Source organism: Zonotrichia albicollis, chromosome 19 (assembly GCF_047830755.1).
Source record: "Zonotrichia albicollis isolate bZonAlb1 chromosome 19, bZonAlb1.hap1, whole genome shotgun sequence".
Classification (NCBI taxonomy): Eukaryota; Metazoa; Chordata; class Aves; order Passeriformes; family Passerellidae; genus Zonotrichia; species Zonotrichia albicollis.
The window spans coordinates 10,196,297-10,223,098 of NC_133837.1; the positions used below are offsets into that span (position 1 = coordinate 10,196,297).

The 26,802-nt window shown below is 40.5% G+C and overlaps 1 protein-coding gene across 9 annotated transcripts in view; it reads right to left on the reverse strand.

Moving 5' to 3' along the window:
* Window positions 1-26,802, reverse strand: part of BPTF (bromodomain PHD finger transcription factor) — a 55,168-nt gene that overhangs the window by 5,016 nt on the left and 23,350 nt on the right. For 2 of the 9 annotated variants that reach the window (XM_074554883.1, XM_074554877.1), the window contains 24 exons: window positions 24,711-24,875; window positions 24,360-24,535; window positions 23,114-23,469; window positions 22,702-22,833; window positions 22,036-22,165; window positions 21,378-21,513; window positions 20,660-20,878; window positions 17,985-20,373; window positions 17,636-17,760; window positions 17,298-17,426; window positions 16,846-16,996; window positions 15,945-16,068; window positions 14,271-14,523; window positions 13,672-13,833; window positions 12,560-12,708; window positions 12,143-12,266; window positions 11,403-11,626; window positions 10,042-10,264; window positions 8,644-8,915; window positions 7,379-7,461; window positions 5,359-5,584; window positions 4,615-4,955; window positions 1,343-1,516; window positions 262-454 (listed from right to left, as the gene is read on the reverse strand). In XM_074554883.1, coding sequence (XP_074410984.1) covers window positions 262-454; window positions 1,343-1,516; window positions 4,615-4,955; window positions 5,359-5,584; window positions 7,379-7,461; window positions 8,644-8,915; window positions 10,042-10,264; window positions 11,403-11,626; window positions 12,143-12,266; window positions 12,560-12,708; window positions 13,672-13,833; window positions 14,271-14,523; window positions 15,945-16,068; window positions 16,846-16,996; window positions 17,298-17,426; window positions 17,636-17,760; window positions 17,985-20,373; window positions 20,660-20,878; window positions 21,378-21,513; window positions 22,036-22,165; window positions 22,702-22,833; window positions 23,114-23,469; window positions 24,360-24,535; window positions 24,711-24,875 — 6,656 coding nt within the window. The remainder of the gene's footprint in view (window positions 1-261; window positions 455-1,342; window positions 1,517-4,614; window positions 4,956-5,358; window positions 5,585-7,378; window positions 7,462-8,643; window positions 8,916-10,041; window positions 10,265-11,402; window positions 11,627-12,142; window positions 12,267-12,559; window positions 12,709-13,671; window positions 13,834-14,270; window positions 14,524-15,944; window positions 16,069-16,845; window positions 16,997-17,297; window positions 17,427-17,635; window positions 17,761-17,984; window positions 20,374-20,659; window positions 20,879-21,377; window positions 21,514-22,035; window positions 22,166-22,701; window positions 22,834-23,113; window positions 23,470-24,359; window positions 24,536-24,710; window positions 24,876-26,802) is intronic. The other 7 variants (XM_074554880.1, XM_074554879.1, XM_074554878.1 and 4 more) reach the window with 7 other exon arrangements.

Below are 26,802 nucleotides of genomic sequence, written 5' to 3' on the forward strand. Positions count from 1 at the left end.
GCTCCCACTCTGCCTTTTGGGATTCTAAATCTGCTTCCTTTAAAAGCCTTTCACTGCAGGAATTGTTTAGTTTCATCCACTCAGGAGCAGTGATTTACTAATTATTGTAACTATTCCCCAGCACAGTAACACCAAGCAGGTTTGCAGCTGGCACAGCTTTGCTGTTCCCCAAATTTCAGAGCTAATAAGAAGAAATCCCCCTGTTCCTCCCAGCCCCACTGGGTCTGTCCCACTCCCTGGTGCTGCCATCCTCATCCTCACCTGCAAGGAGCGCAGGACCCTCCTCAAGCCTTCATAGTCCTTGTCAGTGAGGGGGCTGAGCACAGTCATGGCATCCTCAGTGGACTGGCACTGGGGGCACACGTACTCGTCGATGAGGTCGGCCTCGCTCTGCAGGATGCCCACGCAGCGCCCGTGGTACCAGTTCTGACACCGGTCACAGCCAATGTAAAACCTGCAAGGGCCAAACCAAGAGTCAGAGCCTTCATCTGCCTCAAATCCAGCTCACATTTAACAAATAAACCTGCCATCCCCTGCACACAAGCAGATACTTGGCACGATTCAAAACAACAGGTAATGTCAGATTTCAGAGTGACAAATTCTACTCCAACTGCTTTTGTATTTACAGACCATTTCAAAACACATTCCTAGATTTTATACTTTCTAGAAATCAAGATTTCAAAAAAAATTCCTCTGCTTTAGAGATGAAAGGAACAGTGTAAAGCCAGAAGCCTCACCCAGCCAGTATCCAAACCAATTCAAGATGCATTTTGCACAAACTGGACTACAACCAGGGCTTGTTTCACTCCATACAAGCCCTGTTCATATGGAAGCTTCAGCCTTGTAACAGTACAGAGGGAGTATTCTATGACACAAAGCCTTACAGTAAAAAGTGTATACAATTCACACATATATGATCATATACCAACCATATACCCCCCCATACTAAAATTATATTTCCCAGCCAGATCAGATTAAAGCACAAAAAAATCCACTAAATACAGCGTTTGTCTTTTAGTCTTTCTAACCATCCCCTGGTGAAGAAAATAAAATAAAAAAAGAAAAGAAATCCCAATTTAAAAGTACATGGTGTTTTAGTAGTTTGTTAAAAAGAAAAACCACAATACATTTTGACTGCCCTGAGGGACTTCACTTTTCCTAAACATTTACTGAACAGAAACATTCGGGAGGGGGAGACAATTACTGGAAAGCAATTTGTATTACGAATGAATACAATATATGCAGAATAACTCGTTTTTTACTCTTTGCAAGGAACAGGAAAGCACAGTCAGAGCAGTTTTGCTACCTAGACATGGAATAAGAGGTTCTTATCCGAACTCACTGCGACTCATCATAAGGTGTTCTGCAGATACAGTACAACTCCTCACTGCTGCCCTCTTGTGCCCGTTTACACTCATTACAGATGTACACATCCATTTTCTTAGCCTCCTTTTCTGTGATTCCAACACATTCTCCATGATACCAGTTAGTACAAAGATCACAGCCAATATAGAACCTAAAAGTGTTCACAATGAAAATGACAATGTAATTGTCATTTCAAATGGCATGGCACTTTTCCCTGCATTTCTGTCTGATGCATTTGATGCTGGGCTACCTTCAGTCTCAGCTTCCCTGCTCCCTATTCCTTACAAACTAACAACTCATGCTGCAGCTAGACTGGCAGTAAGGTCACTTGGGTCAATTTTAATTTGACAATTCATCGAAATGCACGTGTATTAATATGTACATATTAATATGTAACCAGACTTTGACAAAGCTATGGGCTAAAAATCTACTGACTTCAAGGCGTGTGTGAAAAACTGTCAAAGGCACAAAAAGACAAGGCCAAAGGAAAAGGTTTACATTTTCAACATTGCAGCTCAAAAGCCACTGAAACATTTCCTTAAGGTTTGAAAATGTAGGTCTCAGTTAATTTAAAAAACAAAAGCAAAGCGCAAACACCAACTAGGAGTTACGAGTACACTACAAGAACATGCAACCAGCAGTGTGTAGGTACACCTTGGTGTAACATGATACCAAAGAAAATGGGGTCAGGGCATGATTGTCAATTTTAAATCTTGGTGGTTTCTTTTTCTGGGGAGTGTGCACTGAAAAAACTGATAATAAACTACTTCAAACTGTGACAAAGTGGGATTTGGAGTGAATAATGTCTCCTCTCAGACACAGCTGTGTGACAGAACCAGGTATGGTATGACACAAAGTGAAGGGAACCAGGGACAGAATCATGGGGATGGGACCTTGCACAGAATGATGTGACAAAAGTGTAAAATATTATGCCAGGATGTTTGTAACTGGTGTATGGATCTCTCAGAACACACCTGTGACCAGTGACAGCCACATGGGCGACGTTCACATCCATTCTCTCTGCCTGAGCAAAAGCAAGCGGACTCAGAGCCTCCATCCTCCTGATTTTGGAGACCCCAACCCCTGGCAGGTCCTGACACCCTGACAGCCTGCAGGCAACACCCTGGGGACACCACAGCACCCACAGGGCAGCAGCTACTGTTCCTCAGGAAGCATCTCTGATTTCCTGGGCCTCTGCACACATCCTGGACACTCTCTTTTCTCTTGTTTTTCAGTCAGGTAAATCCCAAAATAAATATCACACAACCCAATTTCCATAAAGAACAGCCAGACAGATTCTGACAACTCTCAGCAACTCACAACCTCCCAAGGGGGGCTGTGGCTGCTCCCGGGGATGTGGGAGCACATCTGCATCCAGGTGGAGATGCCAAACCTCGCACTGCAATGTGCAGCAGGTGCCACATTATGATTTAACAAATAAGTTGGAATCTCAGTAGGAATCTTAGAAAGATATCCCTACTGACCATCCTTGAAAACAGTACCAGCAAATCCCTGTAATCCTGGAGTATCATGAATGAGAACTAAAGATAAGAGATCTGCAATAAAATGCACAGCACAAAAGAAAACACACAGGGTATTCATAAAATACCACAACTTGGCTTTTCAAGTAGCACACCCTTCTTTTCTGAAGTAGAAAAGAGACACCAGCACAAAGAGGACGATCCTACATATATACAAAAAAAAATTTTAAAAATTCTCAGAAAACTGTTTTAAAACTTGACTAATTCCTTTCCAAAGAGCAAAAGGATTCTGTACTTCAACAGTACAGACATCATTTGTAGGAACATCAAATTTAAAATTCACAAAAAGCAAAGCAGCAGAGCTCAATCATATTGCTAAAGATACTAATGAGTTATTAAAATTTCTTTTTTCTTGAAGTTTTATTCAGTGCACTGAAGCACAGTTCTCAATTCAAGCCACCAAAATTCACTCTATGAGCACTGGAGTCAACATAAAGTCTGACAAACAGATCCCTTTGCTCACTCACTAAGTCCATTTGCAGTAACACACAAACCTCTGGAATCACAATCAGGGAACAGGGTCCCTCCTAAGCACACTGGGTGACACACAGTTAAGTGAGGCTGGGGACACCTCTCACAGGTGACAGTGCCAGAACAGCCACAGCATCCTCCTGCTCCTCCTGCAGCACTGGCAGTCCAAGGAGCAGCCCCATTTCCCACACTGAAGTCACAGTGCAATGGTCACAGCTACTCAAAACCGAGGCGAAAAAACCCTCAAATATCTCAACTTTGTTAAAAGACATAATTAAAACCCAAACAAGGCTAGAAGGAACCTCAGGAGGTCCCCTAGTCCTGGCCCTAAACTTGGAACAAAGAACCATGACCATGGAGTGAATGCACCACTCCAGATCTATGGTTTCCCTTGAAGTACAATCAAACAGTGCCAGCTCTTACTTTTGGCTACTGACACTTGGAATTGGCCCAAAGTCAAATTTATCATACATACATCTCTGCACAGCTCTCAGCTGTGAGAAGACCATAACTAACTGTTAGTCACCTCTAGCTAAAGCAGCAACATGTAACTCTATCCCCTGGAATCCTCTGGATTCTCCACTCCAGCATTTACACCATTTCTCCACAAGCACTGCACACAGTGTAAATACCTGTCCTCATTCACAGTCAGAATCAAACTACAGAAAGCTGCAGTTTTCACTTTGTCAAATGCTTGAATATTCACTTTTATCAACCCCAGCATACAAATAATAACACATGGAAACCATTTTCCCTGAAACATTGTCCAAAGTGAACTGCAGTCCAGTGACTCAGAGCCCCCTTTACTGGTACAGCCTTACAAAAAAAGTCATTTATTGGAAGACGGTACCGAAGCTATTTCTGAAGAACATCAACTGCTTCTTCAGAAGGAATTGCTCAAACCAAATTGTCACTTGCTTCTGAGGCAGAGGCAAAACAGCAAAAGAAAGAGTAACAGAGCGGAGGGAAAAAAGAAAGGAGTATGTGCATGTGAGACAGGAAGGTCACACGATGGAGACATGCAAACAGTAAAATATAAACCACGCACAGGAACAGTATCGATCGAGGATGTTAATATTTGTAACTGCTAGTGGAAATAGAGACTTTATTCTCTACACCTCAGTGATCCCTGCAGTAACCTGCCACTAGCTCCACTTCTAGCACTGCCTGGCACTGAGAGCTGACTCTAACCCTGAAGCTGAGGACACGCAGGAGGGGCTGGGGCATCGCTACTCACTTGGACTCGTCGTAAGGCGTTTTACAGATGCAGTAAAGCTTTGTGTCCTTCTTCGTTTCCTTTGAGGTAGTAGAAATCATTTTCTTTTTCTTGGACTTGGAAGCCGAGGAATCTTTCTCCTCCTCTCGTTTCCTCTTCTGGGAGGAGACTGGCACGGGGACAGTGGTGGAGGAGGAGGAGGTGACACTGGCAGCTGGCAGCTGTGGCGGGGCTGGTGGCACTGGTGGCGGTGCTGGTGGCGCAGCGGCGGCCGCGGCGGCTGCGGCTGCTGCAGCTGCTGCTGCTGCCTGGGCTCGCTCCTTTTCCTTCTTAATTTTAGTCAAGTCTCTCTTTAGCTCCTCCTGAAGTGTATTAAATGAATAAATAGAGGGAGGCACTTCATATGATTATGGCAAGGCAGGGTTAAAATTTAGGTAAAAATCCCCAAGGTTAAGCAAAAGAAAACAATTAAATCCATTTAAATATGCATTTTTTCATGCTCTCAATCACAATTCACATAATATTAAGGGATGACATTCCTGGCCCACTGGTTTTAACTTATCAGAAGGTGTTTCATGAAAGAAGGTAATTTCAGTCCAGAAGTAAACCAAAAGGCCCTCAAAGGACGTATAAGCAGCTTTGCAGAGATCCACAACCACAGCTTCTTCCTGTAAATTTCCTTAAAATCTCACTAAGTAAACAAAGATTAACACAGAGATACTTTCCCCAGCTTAACATCAAATTAGCCTTTGAGACTGTCCTTACCTGCACTTCAATCTGCAGATCTTTGTCCAGAAGTGCTCTTTTTTTCAGAATTTCAGCTTTCAGCTGCTCTTTGTGCTTGAACAGCAGAGCTGAGAGCTTGGTCGCGTTCTGTTTGCTCCGCTTCTGCTCCACGCTCTCCTCTCGCTTCCGTTTCTTAGCTGCCTGCTTTTCCTCTTTGTCTATCTTATCCAGAATATATTTCATCACTTGGTTGCACACAATCATTCTGGGGAAGGAATAAAGGAAAAGGACATTGTGCTGACCTGCCTGTTTATTCCCAGTTGAGAATGCAGAATCAATTCTCCAGTCAGTGCAAGCTCATTATTGTATTTCCTAAGATGCACAAGGTAAATTTAGCAACACCCAGTGCTTCCACTCCTGCTTATTTACTAGAGCACTGCAGGGAGAGATCAAGTCCCTTGTTAGGCTCCAGAGGGCCAATCCCAATTTCACTTAAATGATCTGAGTACTAATTGTTCCTCCCCTCCCCCATCTGATTCCCAACAAAGCTTTGGCTTTGGTAGGATGAGAGAGATTTTTGCTCAATTCAGTTTCCTCAATTGGTCTGAAAGAACTGGGTTTTTAGTGTGATGCATGCAAGTGAATTGGAAGCCTGCAACTTCTTCAAAAACAGACATTTCTATGCTCCAGTGAAACACTACCAAGCTTTTGTGTGTTTGGCATAAGGACTGACAACCACTTTTCACTGTATAGAATTCACTATAAACACTTCTCAATTTCTCCACTAATGACAGCTCAAGATGAGTTTTTTGTCTCCTTGTTGTACCTTCAACTATAAATCTATTTTCCTGCTCACTTGTTTTGCACCTTTTATTTATTTTGCTTTATATTTCAATTAGGAAATGAATGTATTTGGGTTCTTCTGAATTTACTTTTCCCTTCCCCATTCTTTTTCAAAACCATTAGAAAACCAAATGCTTCTTGTTGCCAGAGTGACCATGAAAAACAACTCCCACTGAGCTGAGAGGAAACAGCAGAACAGCAATGGCCAGGACAAGCAGCTGCTGGCAACTCTGTGGTCTCAGATATTTTATCCTTTGATAGACAGCTGGATTTGGATGACAAATGGAATATGTACATAAATATTTGTAGGGTCATCCAATTTTGTTTAGTTTGCTCTTTATACCTGCCCTGTATCCACTTGGTTTTGTCTGTTTTTTTCACAGATTAAAGATCCCCATATTGTATTTTTGAAGAAGAATAAATCAGTGAGATGGAAAAGCAGCTGCATCACCAAGCTAGTTAGAACTAATTTTTTTTTCATCTTTCCTTTAAATTGGGCTTTTGTCACTCGAAACACCTATTTGGTTATCTGACATAATGAAATGAAGAGCATGACCAATACATCTTTTTCTTTATGCAACTGTGAACAGTAAAGGAGTGGCACCCAGGGGTGGTGTTGTAATCAACTGAGCTTGTGATTTGATGATCAAAATTTTATAGAACATACTCATCTTTTTCTCAGTATCTGACACACACTTGTGATTATCTAATTGGAGCAACTGCATGTGTGAAAAGGAGTCAAAATAATCCCAAGACAAATGACAAACACTCCAAATTTCTGTTTAACAGCTTCAAGCATAAAATCTCTCAGTTTGTCAATCTGTCTTCCAACTCTCCAGCTCCTTCTGTAGAGTGGGATGTGCAGGGACAAGAATGGAAACACACGGCCATGATAAAGGACAAACAAAATCCAGGCTTTTTTTTGCAGCAGAAGCATTAATTCTCCATTCTGTGCTTCTTTACTTGAGTTTAAAAACTGGCCAGCTTCAAACACAATACGTAACATTACTTAAAAATATATTATCAAAAAATTGAGATATAGAAGATGAAATAGAGATCATTATGAAAGTTACTTTTAAGTGTTAGTCTAACCAATTTTATATTGTAACACTTCTTTAAGCAGGTTTTTACAAACCAGCATTTCATGATGAAACTATTAAAAGATGCAATAAATGAAAAATTTGGTATCTACAAATGCACTGTGATGCACATTCACCTCTGATTTTCTTCCCTCTCAGCTGGAGTCAGTGTCTTCTTCTGTTTCAAATGTTCTATGACAGCATTCTGCTTCATAACCACCTGTAGGATGATACAGAATCCAAAATAAAAGGTGAAAACTTAACCAGTATTTCACAGTATTATGGGGAGAACCAGGACATTTCCTAAGTTAAAGTGTCATTTATTATAAAGTTGATTTTATCAGGGGAGCAGGGCTTGTTTAAAACAATTATTTGAAAATTCAAAAAGAAATTGAGGAAGAACACCACCACCCCCAGAATGGGATATTTTGCTTATGTCAAGTTTGAACCCAGGAACTAAATGTAAATTGACTGTATTTCCTCAGTGACTGGTTGTTTTATTTTAAAAGTGATCATCCATTATATATTTTTAAGCCCTGCAGCCATCCAACAGTGCCACATTTCAGATACCTCTGTGGGACCTCAGTTCTCAGGTAAGGAAAGTTCTGCACGTGTGTTCTGTCCAGCAGCTCTCCCAGCTCTGACCTATCTTTCCTGAACTGAGAATAGAGATGGATTTGTCCCAGCAGCTAATGGTAAAGTGAATCAAGGTGACAGCAGAATGCAAACATGGTACAAGTGACTTGCTGTGCTGAATTAACTTGGAACATGTCCTTAAATTGCCAATTGCAATCGTGCACTATCTTTGAAAGAATCAAATTAACTGCCTATCAAATGTATTAACATTGTTAACAAGAACAGGCATTTGAAATTAGATTTCTTTCATTCATTAAGTGCTAATTTCCTTCTGTTAACTTTACCTGTTTCTGGATAATGTCACTTTGATTAGAAGCCTGAAGGGTGTGCTCACGTTTAATTTCTATCTATTGCTGCTCCCTGAGCTGCTGAACTGGGTGCAGCTGCTCCTGCACAGAAGCTGCTGCCACTGCCACCACCCTGGCCAGCTGCTGAGCCTGAGCTGGGCTCCTGGGCTGGCCCTCAGGGGGTAACTGAGGCTGGATGTGGGGCACACTGCCCTGCTGGGCTGGGATCTGAGCCCCAGCACGGGACTGCAGCTGACAGAGGATTTCCACTTGCTGCAATAACACCTGTTGGAGGCTGCTGAAGTGGCAGCTGAGGATGACCTGGGCACGGCACAGGAACCTGATTTAAACTCTTGAGTACTTGCAAGGGCTGTGCCTGAGGTCTGAACCTGAGGCTGGGATTGCTGCAGCAGAGCTGGAATTAGTTTGGGAGTTTTGTGGGGCCCCATCAGAGCGGGCGGTGGGGTTGGAGTCTGCACCTGAGCTGGATGCTGGGCCTGGGCCTGGCCTGGGGGCAGCCCCGCGGGCGGCGCTGGAGGGAGCCCCGGAGCCGGGGCTGGAGACTGAGCCGGGGACTTGGAGGGCTGAGCCTCGGGAGGGGCCGCGGGCTCGGCGGGAGCCTCGGCCGGGCTCGGGGCCTCGGGCTGGGGCTGAGCCCCCGCGGGCTGGGCCTGGGCCTGGGGCTGGGCCTGCCCCGCGGGCACGGCCGCTGCTGGAGCCGCCTGCAGAGCCGGCTTGGCTTCCCCCGCACCTGTGAACACACAAACACAAACCAGGGGTGCATTACTGCAAATGGCATTGCTGTGAGCATTGATAACCCAAACCCTCTGGAACTGCTGCAAAACTGCAGCTGGGAACACACAAACACAAACCATGAGTCCATTATTGCAAATGGCGCAGCTATGAGCATTGATAACCCAAACCCTCTGCAACTACTGCAAAACTGCAGCTCTGAACACACAAACACAAACCAGGGGTCCATTAATTGCAAATGACACTGCTGTGAGCATTGATAACCCAAACCCTCTGCAACTACTGCAAAGCTGCAGCTGGGAACACACAAACAAAAACCATGAGTCCATTATTGCAAATGGCATGGCTGTGAGCCTTGATAACTCAAACCCTCTGGAACTGCTGCAAAGCTCTGTGCAGGAACCCAACAGACTCTGCAATGCACTTCCAACACACTGTGAAAAATGTGTATTTTATGACTGGCTTCTTGCAAATATTAAAATGAATGTTATATGTGTTGTGTTAGAAAGCAACGCTGTATTAATTCTCTGGTAAATATAGTTCTAGGTTATAAAAAAATGTTAAAATAGAAACTATGCTATGTAGGATACTTTTTTTAAAGAAAGGACTTGCAGTGACATAGCAGCCACAGGACACCTAAATCGTTCAGAGAAAAAGAATTTATTGCCCTCTTATCAGAAGAAATTAATTTCCTCCCGCCTTGAAGGCACTGTTAGAATTCAGAGGAAGAAGTTGACGATGACCAGACAGAGTCCTGTGTTTGAATGGAATGTATGCCTCATGTATGAAGTGTATGGATATGCAACAGGCTGTTGCTTTTAAGGGTTAATCCTCAGTTAATGTGGGTCCTTTTTTGGGCTCGTGCTGCCCAGAAAAGGTACCCAGATGCCCATAACTCTTTGTCTTAATTGTCCTAATTCAAATTGTCCAAATTATTATTACTCTAATTGTATTACTATTTTTATAACCATTTTATTACTATTAAACTTTTAAAATTTAAAAAAACACAAGTAATCGACGTTTTCCACAACATTTACTGCAGGAACAGACAACCTCCAGCTGCATAAGTTCTCCCATGCAATGAAATGGAAGTTTTTTTTTCTGCTGAACAGAACAGTGCTTACCCGAGGTGGAAGTAGAAACGGTGGTTGTAGTTGTGCTAGCTGTAGTAGCAGCTGCTGGTAGTGGGGTGAACAGAAATCTCTGAATTGTACCATTTGGCATAGCTGCTTGCATAAGCTGCTGTCCTGGACCAGGTATTACAGTCACACCCTGAGGGATTAATTGTAACTGACCAGTAGTTTGACCTTGTCCCTGAATTACCACAGTTAAGCCTTGACTGCCACCCTAAAAAAAAGTTAATATTGATGTATTAGTGATGTAATTCTTAGACAGACTTTGCTGAAAATCAGAACAATTAGGGGTTTGAATTTCAGAATTCAATATTTTTATCACATACCATACTCCTAAAATCTAAAACCAGCATCTGAGATCATGAAATACTCAAAGACTCTTTCAACTTTTCTACCACCAACAGATGACTGGGTTGGAGTGACACATTTTGTGAACTCACAGAACACAACACAACTCTGAGTCTTTGGTGTAGAAACTCAGAATCATGGAATGGTTTAGGTTGGGAGGGGCCTTTAAACTCAGCCAATTCCACTCACACATTCCACTATCCCAGGTTGCTCTAAGCCTCACCAACCTGGCCTTGGACACTTCAGGGATGGGGCAGCCACAGCTGCTCTGGGCAAACTGTGCCAGGGCCTCCTCAGCCTCACAGGGAAGAATTTCCTCCCAGTTTCCAATCTAAACTTACCCTCCCCTTCAGCTTAAACTCCCAAGTCTTGTTCCACCTACAAAAAACCTTATCTGGCAACAAGCAGTCTGTACATTGCAATCATTTATATGAATTATTTATAGTTTGAAGAACAGATGTTGTGGTAAATCATAGACATTTATTTTTACCCAAAAAATGACTCTCAACTTCTTTTTTGCCAACAGACCTTCATGATCTGAGCAGAAGTTGTAAGAACTTTTTCCTCCTCTGCTCACAGATACTGCAACTTTTCCTCTGAGATTCTGGATAGCATGAATGCAAACTAGATCTTCACATCAAATCAAAAGACAAGTAATCAAAATTATGATCTGAATGTCTACAAAACAGACCATACAGAATAATTATGTCCCTTACTGCCATTAAAGATTCTTTTTCATGCTGCTGAACACTCCTGATGCCAGTTACCTTACTGAGAAGTACAACAGGAAGCAAGCATTAAAACTTTACTATTAAAACTACTTACTTTGTATTTACTATTTATTATATTTATTTACTATTTTAGCTGCTTTCAGTCTGTAATTATGCCAATGCTCATCCTAAATGAAGCCAGACATATGAATTTAAGGGCACAGGCAGTAAATGCTGAAATGCAAAGGCAGGATGGGTTAGCACAGTTCCACACCCAGGCTGTGCAGTGCTTACCTGCCCCTGTGTGAGCTGGGTGAGCTGGGCCATTGTCAGCTTCACCTGGCCCTGCTGGGGCCGCGGGGGGGCTGGGGGGGTCTGAGGCTGAACTTGTTGAGGGGCTGTCCCAGAACTTGTGATGGTTTTCTGCCCAGTGCTGGAGGAAGCTGTGCTGGTACTAGAAACTGCTGTTGAGACAGGCTGACCCCTGATTATCTGAGTCACCACTTGCTGGGTCTGACCTGTAAGAGAAGAATTTGAGCTCAGAAACACATTTTTAACTTTTTAACCGTAAGCACAGCAAACCTCCGAGTCACAAATTGCAAGGGGGTGTGATGGTGATCAGACAGGTGAAGCAAACACTGCAGTTTGCACATAAATGTTCTTTACAAACCACTTCTGTGACTGAAAAATGTCTGCAAAATATTTTAACTACAGTTGCATGCATATAAAGAACTTTCAAACGCTGAGCTTCTTTATAATAAAAAACATACAAAAAAAGGGCTTTCTCAATGCACAATTACTCTATGGGTTTTTAGGGTTTTTCAGTTTTGTGGGGCATTTCTCAAATGAATGGACTTAAAATTAATGTGTCAGTGATACATAACATTGAGAAAGCCTCCAACAAACAACCAGAAGCTGAAAAAGGCATTAGTTGATCACCAAAATGAGGGATTTTGGCATTGGGACACAATGAATTGATGAAGAAACAAACCATGGATTTCACACTGGGAACTGAAATATCAAAGTGAACCTACTGGCTGGCAGAATACCTTGTTGCACCACTACAGGTGTTCTGATGATGGCCTTGCCAAGGGCGGGCTGCTGCAGCGGGGTCCGGATCACCGTCATCCCGGGGCGCAGCGGCGTCCCCTGCACCACCTGCACACAGAGGGGACAGCACCTGTCAGCCCTGCTTCTTCCAGGCAAAAAGCCCCTGGAGCATGCCCTGAATGGTTTTCCACCTGTGTTTTAATTTTCCCAACTGTTGTATATCTTTGGAATAAAGGATCCATACACGCCATTGCTGAGACGAGCCAAAACCATTGAAGTGATTAGCCAGAACTTTTAATATCTGCCATTACTTAAAGTCTACACACTTAAATTTTTTTGAGCTAAATAACATACACACTTACATTTTTTTGAGTTAAATAACATTGAGAAAAACATCTTACTTGTGAAGTGCTTGTTGTTCCTAATGTCCCTGTGGTGTTTGGCCTAATGGTTACAGTTGCTGTCCTTGGCTGGAATGAAGTAAAGGTTTGACTTGCACCTGTAGTTGATGGAATGATACCCAATACCTTTTGCTGAACTTGAACCACACCTAATTAAAGAAAAATTGAGAATTCATTAATGACTTAATGGCCAGCAAAAGAAGTAAATGCAACTCCAGGGTGGCATTTAGAACACAAGTCTCCAGGTTTCTAAAATGCCTTTGAGTCTTTCAACATTTCTTGGGAAAGCCTTTGTCATATTGTAAAAAGAAGCAGCATTCTACTTTGTCAATAGTCCAACTACATTTTAAGTTAAGAAACAGATATTTTAGAAAAGATTAAGGAAAGTGGGAATCTTCACAAAGATCAGTTTGATGGTAACTGCAAAGAAGCCCTTGCATTGACAGAGTGCCACAAATTAGTGTTATACAACCATTAAAAGCTATAATCTGATTAATTTCAAATGTAGGAGAGCAGTTTAAACACCTTTCACCTACAACACTGTGGTGCTGAAGAAAATGGGCAATGCTTCTCCTGTCACCTATGAAATTTCAATACAAAATCTGCAGCCTTCATGATGTGCTCAGATGCTAAATATAATGGAGACAGAGAATTGAGTTTTTCTGTTCAATATACATTCACAAATCTCAAAAAAATTAAGTCCTCTTCTTGAGGCAAGAATCAAAAATGCTAATCTTAGTCTGGAGCCAAACTCCTGCTCATCAGTGAAGAGCAGCTGTAGGCATTAATACTTCTGTGAAGAAAGTTTCTTTGTTGATTTAGATAACCAAAAAAAAAAGCATGCTTCATTCCACATTGTTCAAAATAAAGCTCCTAATTTTGTGCTGTAAAATGCAGAATAATTTATAGGCAAAAAACTTGCACTTTTCCCCTTACAGACACAAATATGCAACACAGGGGGAACAAGCTGTAGAAACTTGTATTTTTATATATATATATAAAATATATTTTTCCCCCTTCACATCATAGTTTACTTCACTGAGAAAACAGTGTCAAAGGAGAATTAAACAGCAAGCTGGAATACAGTTTTTATTCAGTTCCCTTTGCCCTACCTCCTTGAGTTGATGGCACATTGACGGCAACAATCTTGCTGTTTGCAGGGAGTGGCAGCTTAGTTATCACTTTCCCTGCCATCGTTACTGGGCTGCCTGAGAGCTGGAAGGTCTGCCCTGTGCTGGCAATGCTCGTGGCTGAGCTGGCAGCTGTGCTAGTGGCTATTGAGGCACACAGAACAGGCAGGTTTAGAGCAGAATCATTAGTCAATGAAATGACTGTTTTTCAAGCATGAAACAGCAAACTACAGGATTATTTTTACTTTTTTTTTTTTTTTTTTTTAATGTGTCATGCTTTCTTTGGTAAAGGTTCTTTATTGGAAACAGTATGTTACATTATAGAATGCTTTCATGAATGATACTGGCACAAAAACTGTCAGTAATTGATGAGACAGGTCAGAAATGAGTCTTCCTAGCAGAAGTCAGAACAAGGAGAAACTAGACAGGTATAATCTCAGAAATGTCCTTCTGGCATAGCAAGAGTTAAGAGCAAAGATAACCAGAAATGTAAAAACGCTGCACGTCTGGAGAAGATGTGATGTGATGCACACACAGGATGAACTCCAGCAATGCTCCTCCCATGACAAATGATTCCTTACCTGTTGAAGACTGGCCTTGCTTAACCCAAGTAGCAAAAGTTTGATGGAAATTCTTGTTCTGTTGGAATGTTACTGTAGCTGGAGACCCCACTTTAGTGGTGAGCACGACTTTGGTTCCTGTGGGGACAGGGCCTGTCAGAGGGCCCACCACGACTTTCTGGGGGGTGGACACTGTGGTTGCAGTGCTGCTGGCTGTGCTGGCTGCAGGGACCACCCCTCCTGCAGGGATCTGCTTCTGCTGCTCCAGCCGCTTCTGGTCACAAAAAATGGAATAAAGAGATAATTAGGATTTTCAGATTTTACAACATCAACATTGTCTCTACCCAGCACTGAGAGATAAAGGCCTCTGGTAGGATTTTAGCTCAAATTAGGATTTTAGTTCAAATGGAGAGGATTGAAGAATAGGCTCCTTGATCTCCAGAACTACAAATCTGCTTCGATTTGTAAGCAGATTTGTATTTGTAAAATACAGCCAGAAATTTTCCTTTATAACAACTTTTAAATCCTTGCCTTATGTTAATTTCACTGCACATTTTACTTAAAAAAAAAACAAACCTGCACAACATATTAATTTGTCTGAGATTAATCAGAAATATTTAAAAAACTTATAAAAATATCCATCTATATTTGGCTTTGACCATGTACATGCATCTATGTCAGTAATTGGTACATCATCATCAACACAGAGTTTACTATTAGCATTCCTAAATTTAGAGCTTCCTGCACTGAGATCCTGCCAGTTACAGAAAAAACCAGACTGTATCATTCTGTTTCACCACTGAGAATGCAATTTTTAAAACTATTATTTTAAATTTAAATCCAGTTTTCAGCCTGCTTAAAAATATTAGGTTCAAAATCCCTTACCTTACCCAGTGACCTTCTGTGGTGTAACTGTTGAAAAAGCATATTAAATCTAGAGAGCCCCTTAGTGAAGGGATGTATCAGCAGGCTCTTCTAAAATGTCAACCAATCTAACATTTTTTCCCATGTTACTGGAATTGTATCTGTATTTATCTAATTTAAATTCCAGCACTATATTGCAGTAATGCCCACAAATCAGAAGCACTCATTCACTACTAATGGGTTTTTGTCAGGGCAGATGAAATGAAGAAGAAATATGTTGAGTGAAAGCACAGTTCTTAATAATGTATGTGAAATATCAATATGGCATCTGATTTCCTAATTTTAATTACATACATTTAAATATAAATACATATACATATCCACATATATTTAAATAAAATTACCAATGGGCTTAAGTCAGATAACGTAAGATAGAATAAAATCAAAAGATTCAATTTGAGTAAAGCATGAAATGCAGTTGTATTCCCAAGTCAGCTGTATTCCAAGGCAGCTTTCCACCACACACAGAACACTGAGAAGCTTACCTGGAGATGGTGCTTCCCACCCTTCTTTAAAATGATAACAAACTAAACCTTCCTAAAGCGTTACAAATGACGTGGGTGAAAAACAGGCAACCCAGAACAAACCTTTGCATTAACCCTGTTTCAAAATAACAGATGTATACAGTGGCAGCAGCATTGTTTGATGGCTTAATCTGCAGTTGGAATATTTGAAAATGGTGTAAGCAAGGGCTGAGTGCATTTCCCAGGCTATGGTGCATGTGCTGAGCAGGGCAGTTGCTGACTGCTGGGACGACCAACAGCTCCCCACCTGCTGGGCAGCCAAACGTTGGTGTTTTAGCTGAGCCTCCAATTGGGCCTTGAACTCCTCTGCCTTCTTCTGTTCACTAACCTTAGCCTGTTGTTCAACTGCCTGTGCCTTTTCCTTCTCCACCCTGCCAAAGACACAAGCAAAAGGGAGTTATACCATCATGTAAAATCCAACCATCAAACTGCATTTTGTTTTATTCAGCTTAACTGCGCTTGTAAGAGCAACCATCAAGACAAAAGATCACTGAAAAATGGTCACAGCTTTAAAAATATTTAGAAAGAAACTACTGAAGTTGCATGCAACATGCCTGAAATATCCCAATGCTAAAATACTGCAACATCTTACAGGAAACTCTTAATCAAAACTGGAATTTATAATCACATCTGAGACTGCAAGGAACCCATGTAATAACATACATTTAAAATTGTTCTTTCTAAGAGATTCAAAAATGTTGTTCCAACTTTAAGCACATGATGCTGAAAATATGCATCTTATGACTTGAGTATTCTCAGGCTCAATTTACTTGTACACAGTCATTTTCTTTGGATTATAGAAGTATTTAACAAATACTGTACAAAGTCATGCCAAAAGCAGCCTACAGCCTTTTGATGCATCACAGTAATAACCTTTTAGCATTTAACAGTAGTTAATTCATAAGTACGGAAAAATTAATATAATATTACCTCTAACAAATCTGAAATATCTGCATACCTTAGTTTAGGTACCAGCAGATAGTTTAGCTCTGTAACTTTAAGCTTGGCTATCAGGATCAAAAGGCCCAGTAAAAACCCCACACAGCCGCGTTTCTGGTGATCACAGTGACCAGCTTTGTGTTCTCTAGGGGAACTTTCATTTAACAATCACACAAATGAAGACTACTTTCTTTAAAAGCTCACTTTACCTTTCAGCAAATGCCCTGATCTCCCACAGTTCCAACTCCTCCTCTGCTACCCAAGTTTCCATTATAACAGGGCCTGTTTGCTTGGGTGTTTCTGGCCTTTTTGGCCTGAGGGCACTCGATCGCAGTCCCTTCCTCTGGGGCGTTGGAGTTTCTTTAGAGAGCAGTCAAAACACACACATTAAGCTATACTGTAAAACGAAACTAAAGTGTAAACCAAGATTTAGGGATGTTTTCAGTCCCATTTTATAAACAGGGAGGTCTTTCAGCTTCAGATAAATCATGTCCACTTGTTAAATGCAGCATTTGTTTCCCATAGGTAAATTAATAGTTCCTGGCAAGCTGCATTTGCTCCCTTGATGGGCTGAATTAGCATAAAGATCCAGTGACTTTAATTTCTCCAGATTACAGAGGGGGTGGGGGGAATGTCTAAACAAGCAAATAAACAAACCAACCTTTTGGAGCCTCTGGTACACCAATGGGACAAATGATTTTTCTTATACAGTACTCGGAGCGGATCCCATACGGACCAACATCTCTCCGCTTGATTATTTCTGTTGTTGTAATTTCAGTTTCAGTTGTTTCTGCAACAAATTAGTCCCAGCACATTAATAATAGAAACAAATAAAGCTAAATCTCCAATCAACCCAGTGTACTCAAGGCAGAGAAACAACAAACAAAATTCAAATGCCACAGCTGACAGCGAGCCTTTAGAGAAATGTTTTGAGTGTAACACTCAGAATTTACAGCAAAAGCTTTTGCAAAGAAAACCAGAAATTGAAAATAACAATACCTGTCCTTGTGGTTCCTCCCCCGGGGGGAGCTTTTGCTGCCATATCATCCCACTTGAGACATGCCCACAATAACCTCAACATCAGGCTCACTCCAGCCAATGATTTGACTGTTTGGAGTCGGTACCTAATGACAGAATATAAAATTATATTTTAAAATAAACTTAAAATGCCCAACCAAACCAACAGGACAAAGGATTTCCATGCTACTTTAACTGAACAATATAGAAAACTGAATAATAAATAGCAAAATTTGCATATTTGGGAATAAACATGTGTATCACTTGTATTTTAAAAATCAATTAATTTCATCACATCCTAGATTTTTTCTTAAAAATGCAAGGTATGTACCTCCAAGTGATCCCAAATGTTGGTCTTGGGGATGGATATGGCCAGATATCCAAGGCAGGCTTTGCATTGTAATTGAAATAAGGAACCTCTCTGATCCCTCCTCTCCTGGCCAGCTTTTTCAAGTCATCATTGGGTAACACAAATATGCTTTTTTTACTGCTTTTGGTAACAAATTTCCTATAAGATGGCAATGCAGTTCCAGAACGGGTTTTTTTGGGTCTTGTGAATTTCATTAACTTCACTTTGTCTTTTGTGGAATACTCTTTGCTGACAGTCATGGAAGTCACCAAAGTGCCCTCTGGGGTGGTCAGCGAGTCGGTGACTGTGGTGGTCACCACTGTTTTACTGTGCTCCTGCACAGAGATGACATCAGAGTGACTCTCTGAGGCTGGAGTGGTGAGCTTGGTGACAGTGGTGGTGGTGGTGACAGTGGAGATGGCACAGTTTTCTGTAGAGGAAACAACCGTGGTCTTCTCATCACTGGCAGCTCCAGTCTCTGCTACCTTAAACACCGTTTTGGACTCTGTGGACACAGTTGAGGTTGTGGTAGTCACTTCAGTAATAACAGTTTTCATTTTACTTTCTCCATTGATATTTTCCATTTTATTTATTCCATTCTGGTCAGCAAAGTGACTGCTCAAGCTGGATTCCTCACACGAGGTTACAGGAGATGGAGCAACTTTCTTCTCCTCACTTGCTTCAGTCTCCATAGATTCTGTTTCACTGTTCAGGTTATTTTCTTTACAGACAGGCTGTGCTGGCAGGGAAGCAGAGCCCCCACTGGCAGATCTCTCAGGAGAAAGCTGCTTTTCTTCAGTTTTCTGCACACACTTGGGCACTTCATCTGGTGGCTGAAGATTCTCTCCAGACTCAGGTGAACTCTGCAGATGTGACCTTGAGTCCACATTATTTTTATCCTTTGTGTCCTCTCCCATGATGTCACCATTCATGAATGGTTTTACTGAAGATTCCTTAAAAGTCAATGGTTTTATTTCATGTTCTGGAATGGCTTTATTAATATTATTAACTTTTGGTTCAATATCACCCCCTGCCTTAGCTTCACAGGTATTTTTCACTAAGCAGTCATCATTTGATAATGCTTTAATATCATTGTCTTTTCCATTCATTTGAAATGATGATTTTTCTTTTTCTGTCTCAGTTTCTTCATCTTTATTATTCTTTTTGTCAGTAATAGTATTTACATTTGTCTGATCAAGATATTTGTTCATGGTACCTGTCTCCACTTTCAGTTCCTGACCTTTCTTTCGACCATTAGCCTCTGTTAGTTTAGAGCTCAGTAAATCTTTGTTATCATTTTCCCCATCCATGTGTTCCAGACTTTGGCTTCCAAGATTTCTTTCAGAAATCAGCCCTGTTTTAAATGATTCTAGATCTTTATTAGCTGATTTTTGGTGAAATATCATCTTTTCAGATTTACTTTCAGTCTTTACGGGAGCAATTTCTTCCTCCATTTCACTTTCTTGAGAGGACATGGTTTCCATATGGCTTTTTATCATACAATTGTTTTCTGGATCTTTGCTTTGCTGTTCAGAATCCCCTTCTGAGTCTGGTTTTTCAAGAGTGCCCACAGCATCTTTTCTACAGCTGCTTTCAGGTACCAGTGGTCCTAAGTTTCCAAGCTCTCGCTGAGACACTCTGGTAATAGGCAGCTTTTGTTTCAAGGGTTTTTCAGCTGCTTCTGAAACATCCCATTTGATTCTGCCTTCTGCACTGGTTTGTTTCAAGCCATCCACCAGAGAGCTCTCAGACTCTCCAAGAGCCTCTTGTCCTTGATGCTTACTGGCAATGGAAGGCTCAGGGTTGTTTGCTCTGCCATCATTCTGAGCAGAGCTGTCTCCTTCAGAGGATTGAGGGCTGTCCTCATCCAGCAGCTGCCCCTCTTTTGAGAGCCTGTTGGACAAAGGCAAGGAAGGTTCATCTTCATCCCCAGCTTTGCTGATGGGCAAACAGTCCTGTTCTGCATCTTCAGCTTGGGTCTTGTCTGAAATGTAGCCTGGATCCTGGGAAGGAGAGCCAAACTGGCCTCCTTCCTTCCCATTCCTCACTTGGAGCTCCTCTGGGTTTTTCTGGGGGCTCACAGATCGAATGCCCCCAGTTTTAGCACCAGCCTCCAGCTTCATCTTTTCCAGACGCTGTTTTTCCTCCAGGGTGAACTGTTTGATTCGCCGCTCCAGGAGTCCATCTAATTTTGATGATTTTACTTTCCTTTTGTAGCAAGTCCTTAAATGAAATCCCTCACTGACATTGATTATATCCCGCTTACAATGACTGTCCTCATCTTTTATGGAGGATTCAATTTTCACATCATCCACATCCATAGGTTCTTCTTTGATGACTTTATCATTTTCACCATCGGTGTCTTTTTCCACTGCGAAGAAAAAGTAACTCTGAGTTAGTGAGCTCTCCAATAATGAATACAAATTATATTTTTACATTAAGTACTAAGAAATAAATGGGGCTTTTAGCATATTAAAAGGTTTCAATTAAAAAAGGAACAAAAGCTTCAGACACTACCACAATGGATAACAGGCAATCATTTAACATTTTAGATGTCTTGACAAAATTTGTTACACAGTTTTTCACTAGTTATTTCTGAGGGTCTATGCTTTTACTCATGCAATAACATGAGTTTCACAATAACAAAAGATTATCACCTGTGTCTTTTGCATGATCTAAGTTTTCAGAAATTGTGTCAACTTCTAATTTGTCTTCACGCAACTTTTCTTCTTTAACTTGTACTTTCTCCAAGGTTTCTGAAACATCTTTGTCTTTTGCTTGCAGATCTCGAGAATCCTTTGCTCTGTCTTTCTCTGCTTTTACCTTAGCTGTACCTTTTCGTTTATCCAAGCTGCATTTTTCATCTTCGCTCTTTGCTATTAACAAATGAAATGATTTCAATTATCCAGAGTATTTTTTGTACTCTGCCACATTTGAATGTGTGTTAGTTTACCTCTCAAATCATCTGCACACCATGAGTGAAATTCAGAAAGAGAATTAAGCATCTAGTAGTAACACCATAGATTAAACAGTGAAACAGTGCACTACTGCATATATATATATATATATATATATACACACACACACATATCCCCTCAATATTTAAGATGTTATTTTTTGGTTTTGATGCTCTACATAACTTTTATCTACTTTTAATTTAAATAAGGTTATACAAAGATGTACAAGTGTTACACAAAACATAATTGAAGCAATTTAATGTAGCTACAAAATGTCTGTGACAATTGAACAGGTTACACTAACCAAGATTACCAGATATCCACAAAAGATTTGCTGGAAAATTACTCCTAAAATCTCCTTAAGAAATATTAACTAATAACTGCAATTAAAAAAAATGTAAGCAATGCAGACACTTACTTGATAGCAATTTTCTGTAATTTGCATTAGTATTTCCTGGCAGTTTGGGCATAAACCTGTGGACATGGGTTTTACTAATCCAGCTCCAGCCACCATATCCTGTTACTCTATATTCCTCTCCTTTTTGCTTCCAAACCTGTAAATATTTTTAAAAAACCAATATTAATGATACTATTTGCTGCATTATTAATGTTTATAGGAGCTTTTAAATCCACCTGTATCCTTGTTTCAACAAGTGTAGAGCAAAGAACTACTCCAACAAAAGCAGTTAATATCTACTGCAGGGGAATATAGAGGTTTTTACAGTAGTTCCCATTGTTTTGTTACACCTTTCAAAGGCTGGATTTTTTGGGGAGAGGGAGTGGGACAGGGACAGACACACAGACAAGATTCCAGTAACCCCCTAGAACCTTCCATTAGGGAAGGCTGCATTTGCAGACCAGTATCTGTCACTCGGGCAGTGTCAATAAGAGCATGACACAGATCAAATTCAGTTCAGACCAAGATCATGTGCTTGAATACATGGCCATGGTTCCTATTTCCATGTAGGACTAACACAAGGACATGAACACTCTAAGTTTAAATGAAAAACAGAAAGAGAGTCAGAAATGAACAGTTTCTGTGCTTTCTTTGTACTTCCCACAACAGAAACCCTCACCTGGTGTTTGACAGGAAATGTGTATTTCACCCACGTAGCTTGCTGCATTGTTTCTTCTTCTTCTTGCTTTCTCTCTTTTTTTTTCACTTTCTCCTTTTCTTCTCTTTCTATTGCTGTCATTCTGCGTAATCTGATCCATAGAGATTAAGGTGCATTTAAGTGCAGGATTTTGCAAGCAAATATAAGATGTCAACAGCACCTAATACCCCTTTGAATAGGTTTAAATATCTGAAGTTAAGAGGAATGCTCACTATCAGGTTTTAGGTATTACTTGTAACAGGAACATCACTTTTTTTGCTATTTCAGTGAGGCAAACACAGCTGGATGCAATTGTGTCTAACACTCGACATTTATTTTCTGCTCCTATGACAAAATGAGAGACAAAACCCAGACTCCACTGAACTGAGAGTGTTGAAATTTGTTTTTCTACTCTCCCAGAGTTTCAGCAGTTTTGAGACTGTGGCTCAGATAAAACAAATGCAGGAGCAATGACACTATAAAAATATTGTCATGGTTTTTCACTGTTTCTGTTTGAGAAAATACACTTCAAGTGCTGAATGACTATCTCAATTTACACACAATTCTTACAGGCTTAGAGGAACTAGCAATTGCAAGCCAAAGTAAAATTCTCATATTCAACAATATTTTAATATGTATTAATTTTACCTCGTATGCCCCAAGGATTCCCTCCAGATGGGCAGCATGACAACTGGTTTGATTGCACACTCCAAAATAGCCAGTGCTAGTGCAAATTCTCTGGGTTTGCTGCACATCTGAACAGCCTTAATCCAGTTAGACCTAAATTGGAAAAAAGAGAACAATCTGAAACATATACATGAACAAACATCCCTTGCCATTTGAAGAAGACTTCATGGTAGGATAAAAACTCCTGCAGTAACACTTTACTCAAGTGTACAGCCCTTTTAGCCTCCATCATAAACACAGATTATGCTTTATTATAGTGAAGCACGGTGCTTGGAAATCACAGATTTGAAAAAACAAAGACTATTGTTTATCACCACTGCTAGCAAAACCACAAGTAAAAGATGAGAATATGTATTTCCATTGATTCATTTACCTGTGGGAAGCCCAATTAGGGTGAAGGAAGGATGCTGGGATATTGTTTTCCAGCTGAATAATGGTCAGCCTCAGGGTGGATATGGTGAGAACTTTGGAGCCATGCACAGACCCGTTCCACTTGAACTCTCCAGCTGGGGTCAGGCAGAATTTGTGGGAGAGGTGTCTCCTCTTGTCATGGTCCTCCCTGTGCTGGTGCTTGTTCAGAGCAAAGGAGTTGGTGGCATATTGGTTGTGATACACACGGTACTTCCCCTCCTGCCCCAGCTTGAAATAGTTGTTGATATTTCCTTTAATCACCACGTCCTTCTTGGTGTTCACTCGGGACACTTCCCCTTGGGAGTTGACCACCAGAACCTTATGAAAGAAATATTGGAAACTTTTCAGGGAATCTGTAAGGTAATTCCTTCTCTTATTAATGATTTATGCTTCAAATGTCTACATATAAAAGAATAAAAATACCCTGCACCAGTGTGCAGAAACAAATAACTGTTTATCCAAACACCAATACATGTACTTCATCACTGCCTGTCTACAGAGCTAGGATATTCCCAGATCAAATTTAACATTAAAAAACACTATCCAAGCTTCTCAGACCAAACAGGAACCCGTTTTGCTGTTCTGATTGTGCCTATTGAGGGAGAGAGCTCTGGGAAAGCAGCTTCATTAAACTCAGGTAAGGCCTCTGTGAACCCCCTCCTTGGTACATCAGAGAATTCAGGCATGCAGCTTAGGAAACAAGGATCCTGGACTTTGAAAACATGGCATAGGTAACAGCACTGGACTAATCTGTTTGTCAATAAATTCACTAAGTGTTAACTTACATGGAAAATCAATTACCAAAAATAAAATTAATATACAAAATAATATTCAGACAATGAACTGCAAAAAAAGTCCCAATGTTTGAGCATTTCCTTCCTGTAAAATACTGGGCTACTTAAAAAATCCAGAACCAAAACAACAAATAACCCAGTCACACAAAACAACTACACCAGTGCTCTGGGTCACTGCAATCACTTTGGAGAGAGCACTCAAGAGAGCAAAGGATGGGGGGAAAAAGCTTCCTGTGGTACAACAATGTCACCATTTGTTAATTTATTATTATTGCCTCTTTCTTAAGTATCTCCATTGCCTGAAAAAGTGAATTTTTAAAACTTTCCAGTAAAATTTAGTATCCTTTAAAGAAATTAACATTTTCCCAGAACATTTTGTTGTAGTTCTTTAAGTTTTCCAAGATGTGCACAAACCTCTCTGGTTTCTTTATATAACTTATTTGCTTCATTTGCTGCAGCAGCAACCTGCTGGCTTTTCATCTGGCTCAGTTTGCTGTCTGGATTTCTCAATCTGGTGAGCATCCGTGTCGAGCCTGGCGTGCCCTTCCCTGCCCCTGGAGAATCACTTCTGTCACCATTGGATTTCTCTCCTGCCCAGGAATAAAAAAAGGCTTTTAAAACAATGTTAACAATTGGAAGTTTTCTACTGATGTATGGAATTTATAAAAAGAACAGAAAGTTTAGTGAAAATATGCATAAAATGAAAGTTGGAGATGTCATTATCCTTATTATTAATATAATTATCATCATTATTATTATTATTACCTAAATCCTCTGAAGCCTGGGATCCCCTCTCTGCATTTTCAGCATCATCAAGAGTTTTAATGGAGTCATTGTGGCCAGAGCCCAGCTCGCTGCCACTGCTGTTCTCAGCCTCTGCCTGTGGAGGGGCAGCAGAGCCACTGCTGGGGATCATCTGACCAGTTTCTTCTACAAAAGAACAACTTCAGTTTTAGATTTTTCTTTTGAATTGGATCAATGCAACTTTTTAAAGTTTTCATCAAAAAAATGCAGATGAACATGTTTTGCTGGACTGGAGGGAAACACATAGAAAATATTAATTCCCTTCAGAGCACTGTGTCCATGAAAGTATTTTTTTTCTGTTTCAAGCAGTTTCAACTTCTACATCTCTGAAGAACTGAAATTCATATCTCTACTTAAAACACATTTGTATTTCATCCAAGAATTTTTTTTTCTCTAGATGCACACACAGATAACCCTGAGACCATTCTGCATTTAGAATTCATAAAATTTGGTCTTCCTGAAGCATCTGATTTTCTCTTTTAATTTTCTTTAGCTGCTCCTCAGAGCACACACCTTTCAATTTCCCTTGTTTCCAATCAGCCTTTGGTTTTCTTTTCCTCAGCACCTTCATTCTCAGGAATCCCACAGATTTCTGTTCCATTGGCATCACTCTAAATACCAGCCCACTTAAAATATCAGCCCCTTCCTGATCTGATGGATCTTGATGTGGCTTCAAATGGGTTCCTGGTCCCCAGCTGTCCTTGTCACTGTCTTGACAGCTCCTTTGTTGTCACCTCACCTCTTGTGCTGCCCCAGGAGGAATTTTTGACTAAATATCACTGAATTGCAGCCACCTCAAAATAAATGCCTGCACCCTCCCAGAAGGAAGGAGCCCCCATCCCTGGAAACAGCAAAGGCAGCGATGTCTGCTGGGCTCAGTGCCAAAGGGAGACAGCTCAGCTGTTTAAAATCCACCAGATCTGCCTGGTTCTAGAATTCATCCAAAGCATCAGGGAGTCTGATGTTGTTGAGAAAAGTGACAGAACAAAACTTGTTTTTTGTGAAATATTCACTCCCAGCAGAAGGATGGATCAGATAAATATTCTGGAATTCTTAGAGGGTCCCTAATCTGAATGCATCCTGATTTCTGGCTGTGCCAAATGGGTGACCACCACTGTTTGATCCACTTCCCTTTTTACTATGAGGAGAAATGGATCTGTTTCCATGGCTGCTGTTTGGAGGAGAATGGAAACACCCAAACCAGACTCTTAATAAAGATTAATATCCAAATTCCATTTAACAAGGATGGTAACAGAAATTCTCATCTATCTCTGCATTTTACTCATATTTCCCCCCTCTTTTGGAGATAACTGCCTCACTGATCCTGGTTCAGTATCTCTCTCTGACAGTCTCAAAATGAATTTCATAGTAAGAACACAAACATTGCTGTGAATATAGTGAATTAGACATGAGGAAAAACCTCCACACACACACTTTCCTACAAAAAAAAAGAGCCCATGAATATACAACTCACACAGAAGCTTTGGAAGGAGAAAAGTACTTGTGAAACCATAATAAATAATGATAAATATGTAAGTGAATCTTTAAAATAAAATACAAACCCGTAAAGGTGTCTGAAACAAAATTATACTCTGTATCTTTTCCATTAAATCTTTACACAGTTATTTTAACTTTAAAAGGGAATAAAAACCAGGAGAACTGGCAAAAATATTTGGTCATGTATCAAAAATATATGGATTTTGTCTCGTACATCAGGACATTTTCTATACTTAAAAAGTGTATTATGAGGCTTGCAGATTACAGATTAATCTTAGCTTTCATTTTGTCCTCTTGTTCAGAAAAGTTTATTACAAGGTTTGGATGCATTGACTTTCACAAGTTGAAAAGCTGCAGACTGTGACTGCATGGAGAACTGTTTCTGTAGGAGAGAAAACATTTACTGCCCCCTTTTAAAACATAACACACCAAGTATGTTCACATCACACATGTTCAGATTTTTAAGAACTGAAAATAAAACTGAAAAGAAAATCCTGATAATTTTAATGATGATCAGCTGTTTAGAACAACATTTGGTTATGTAGTAAATCCTGTA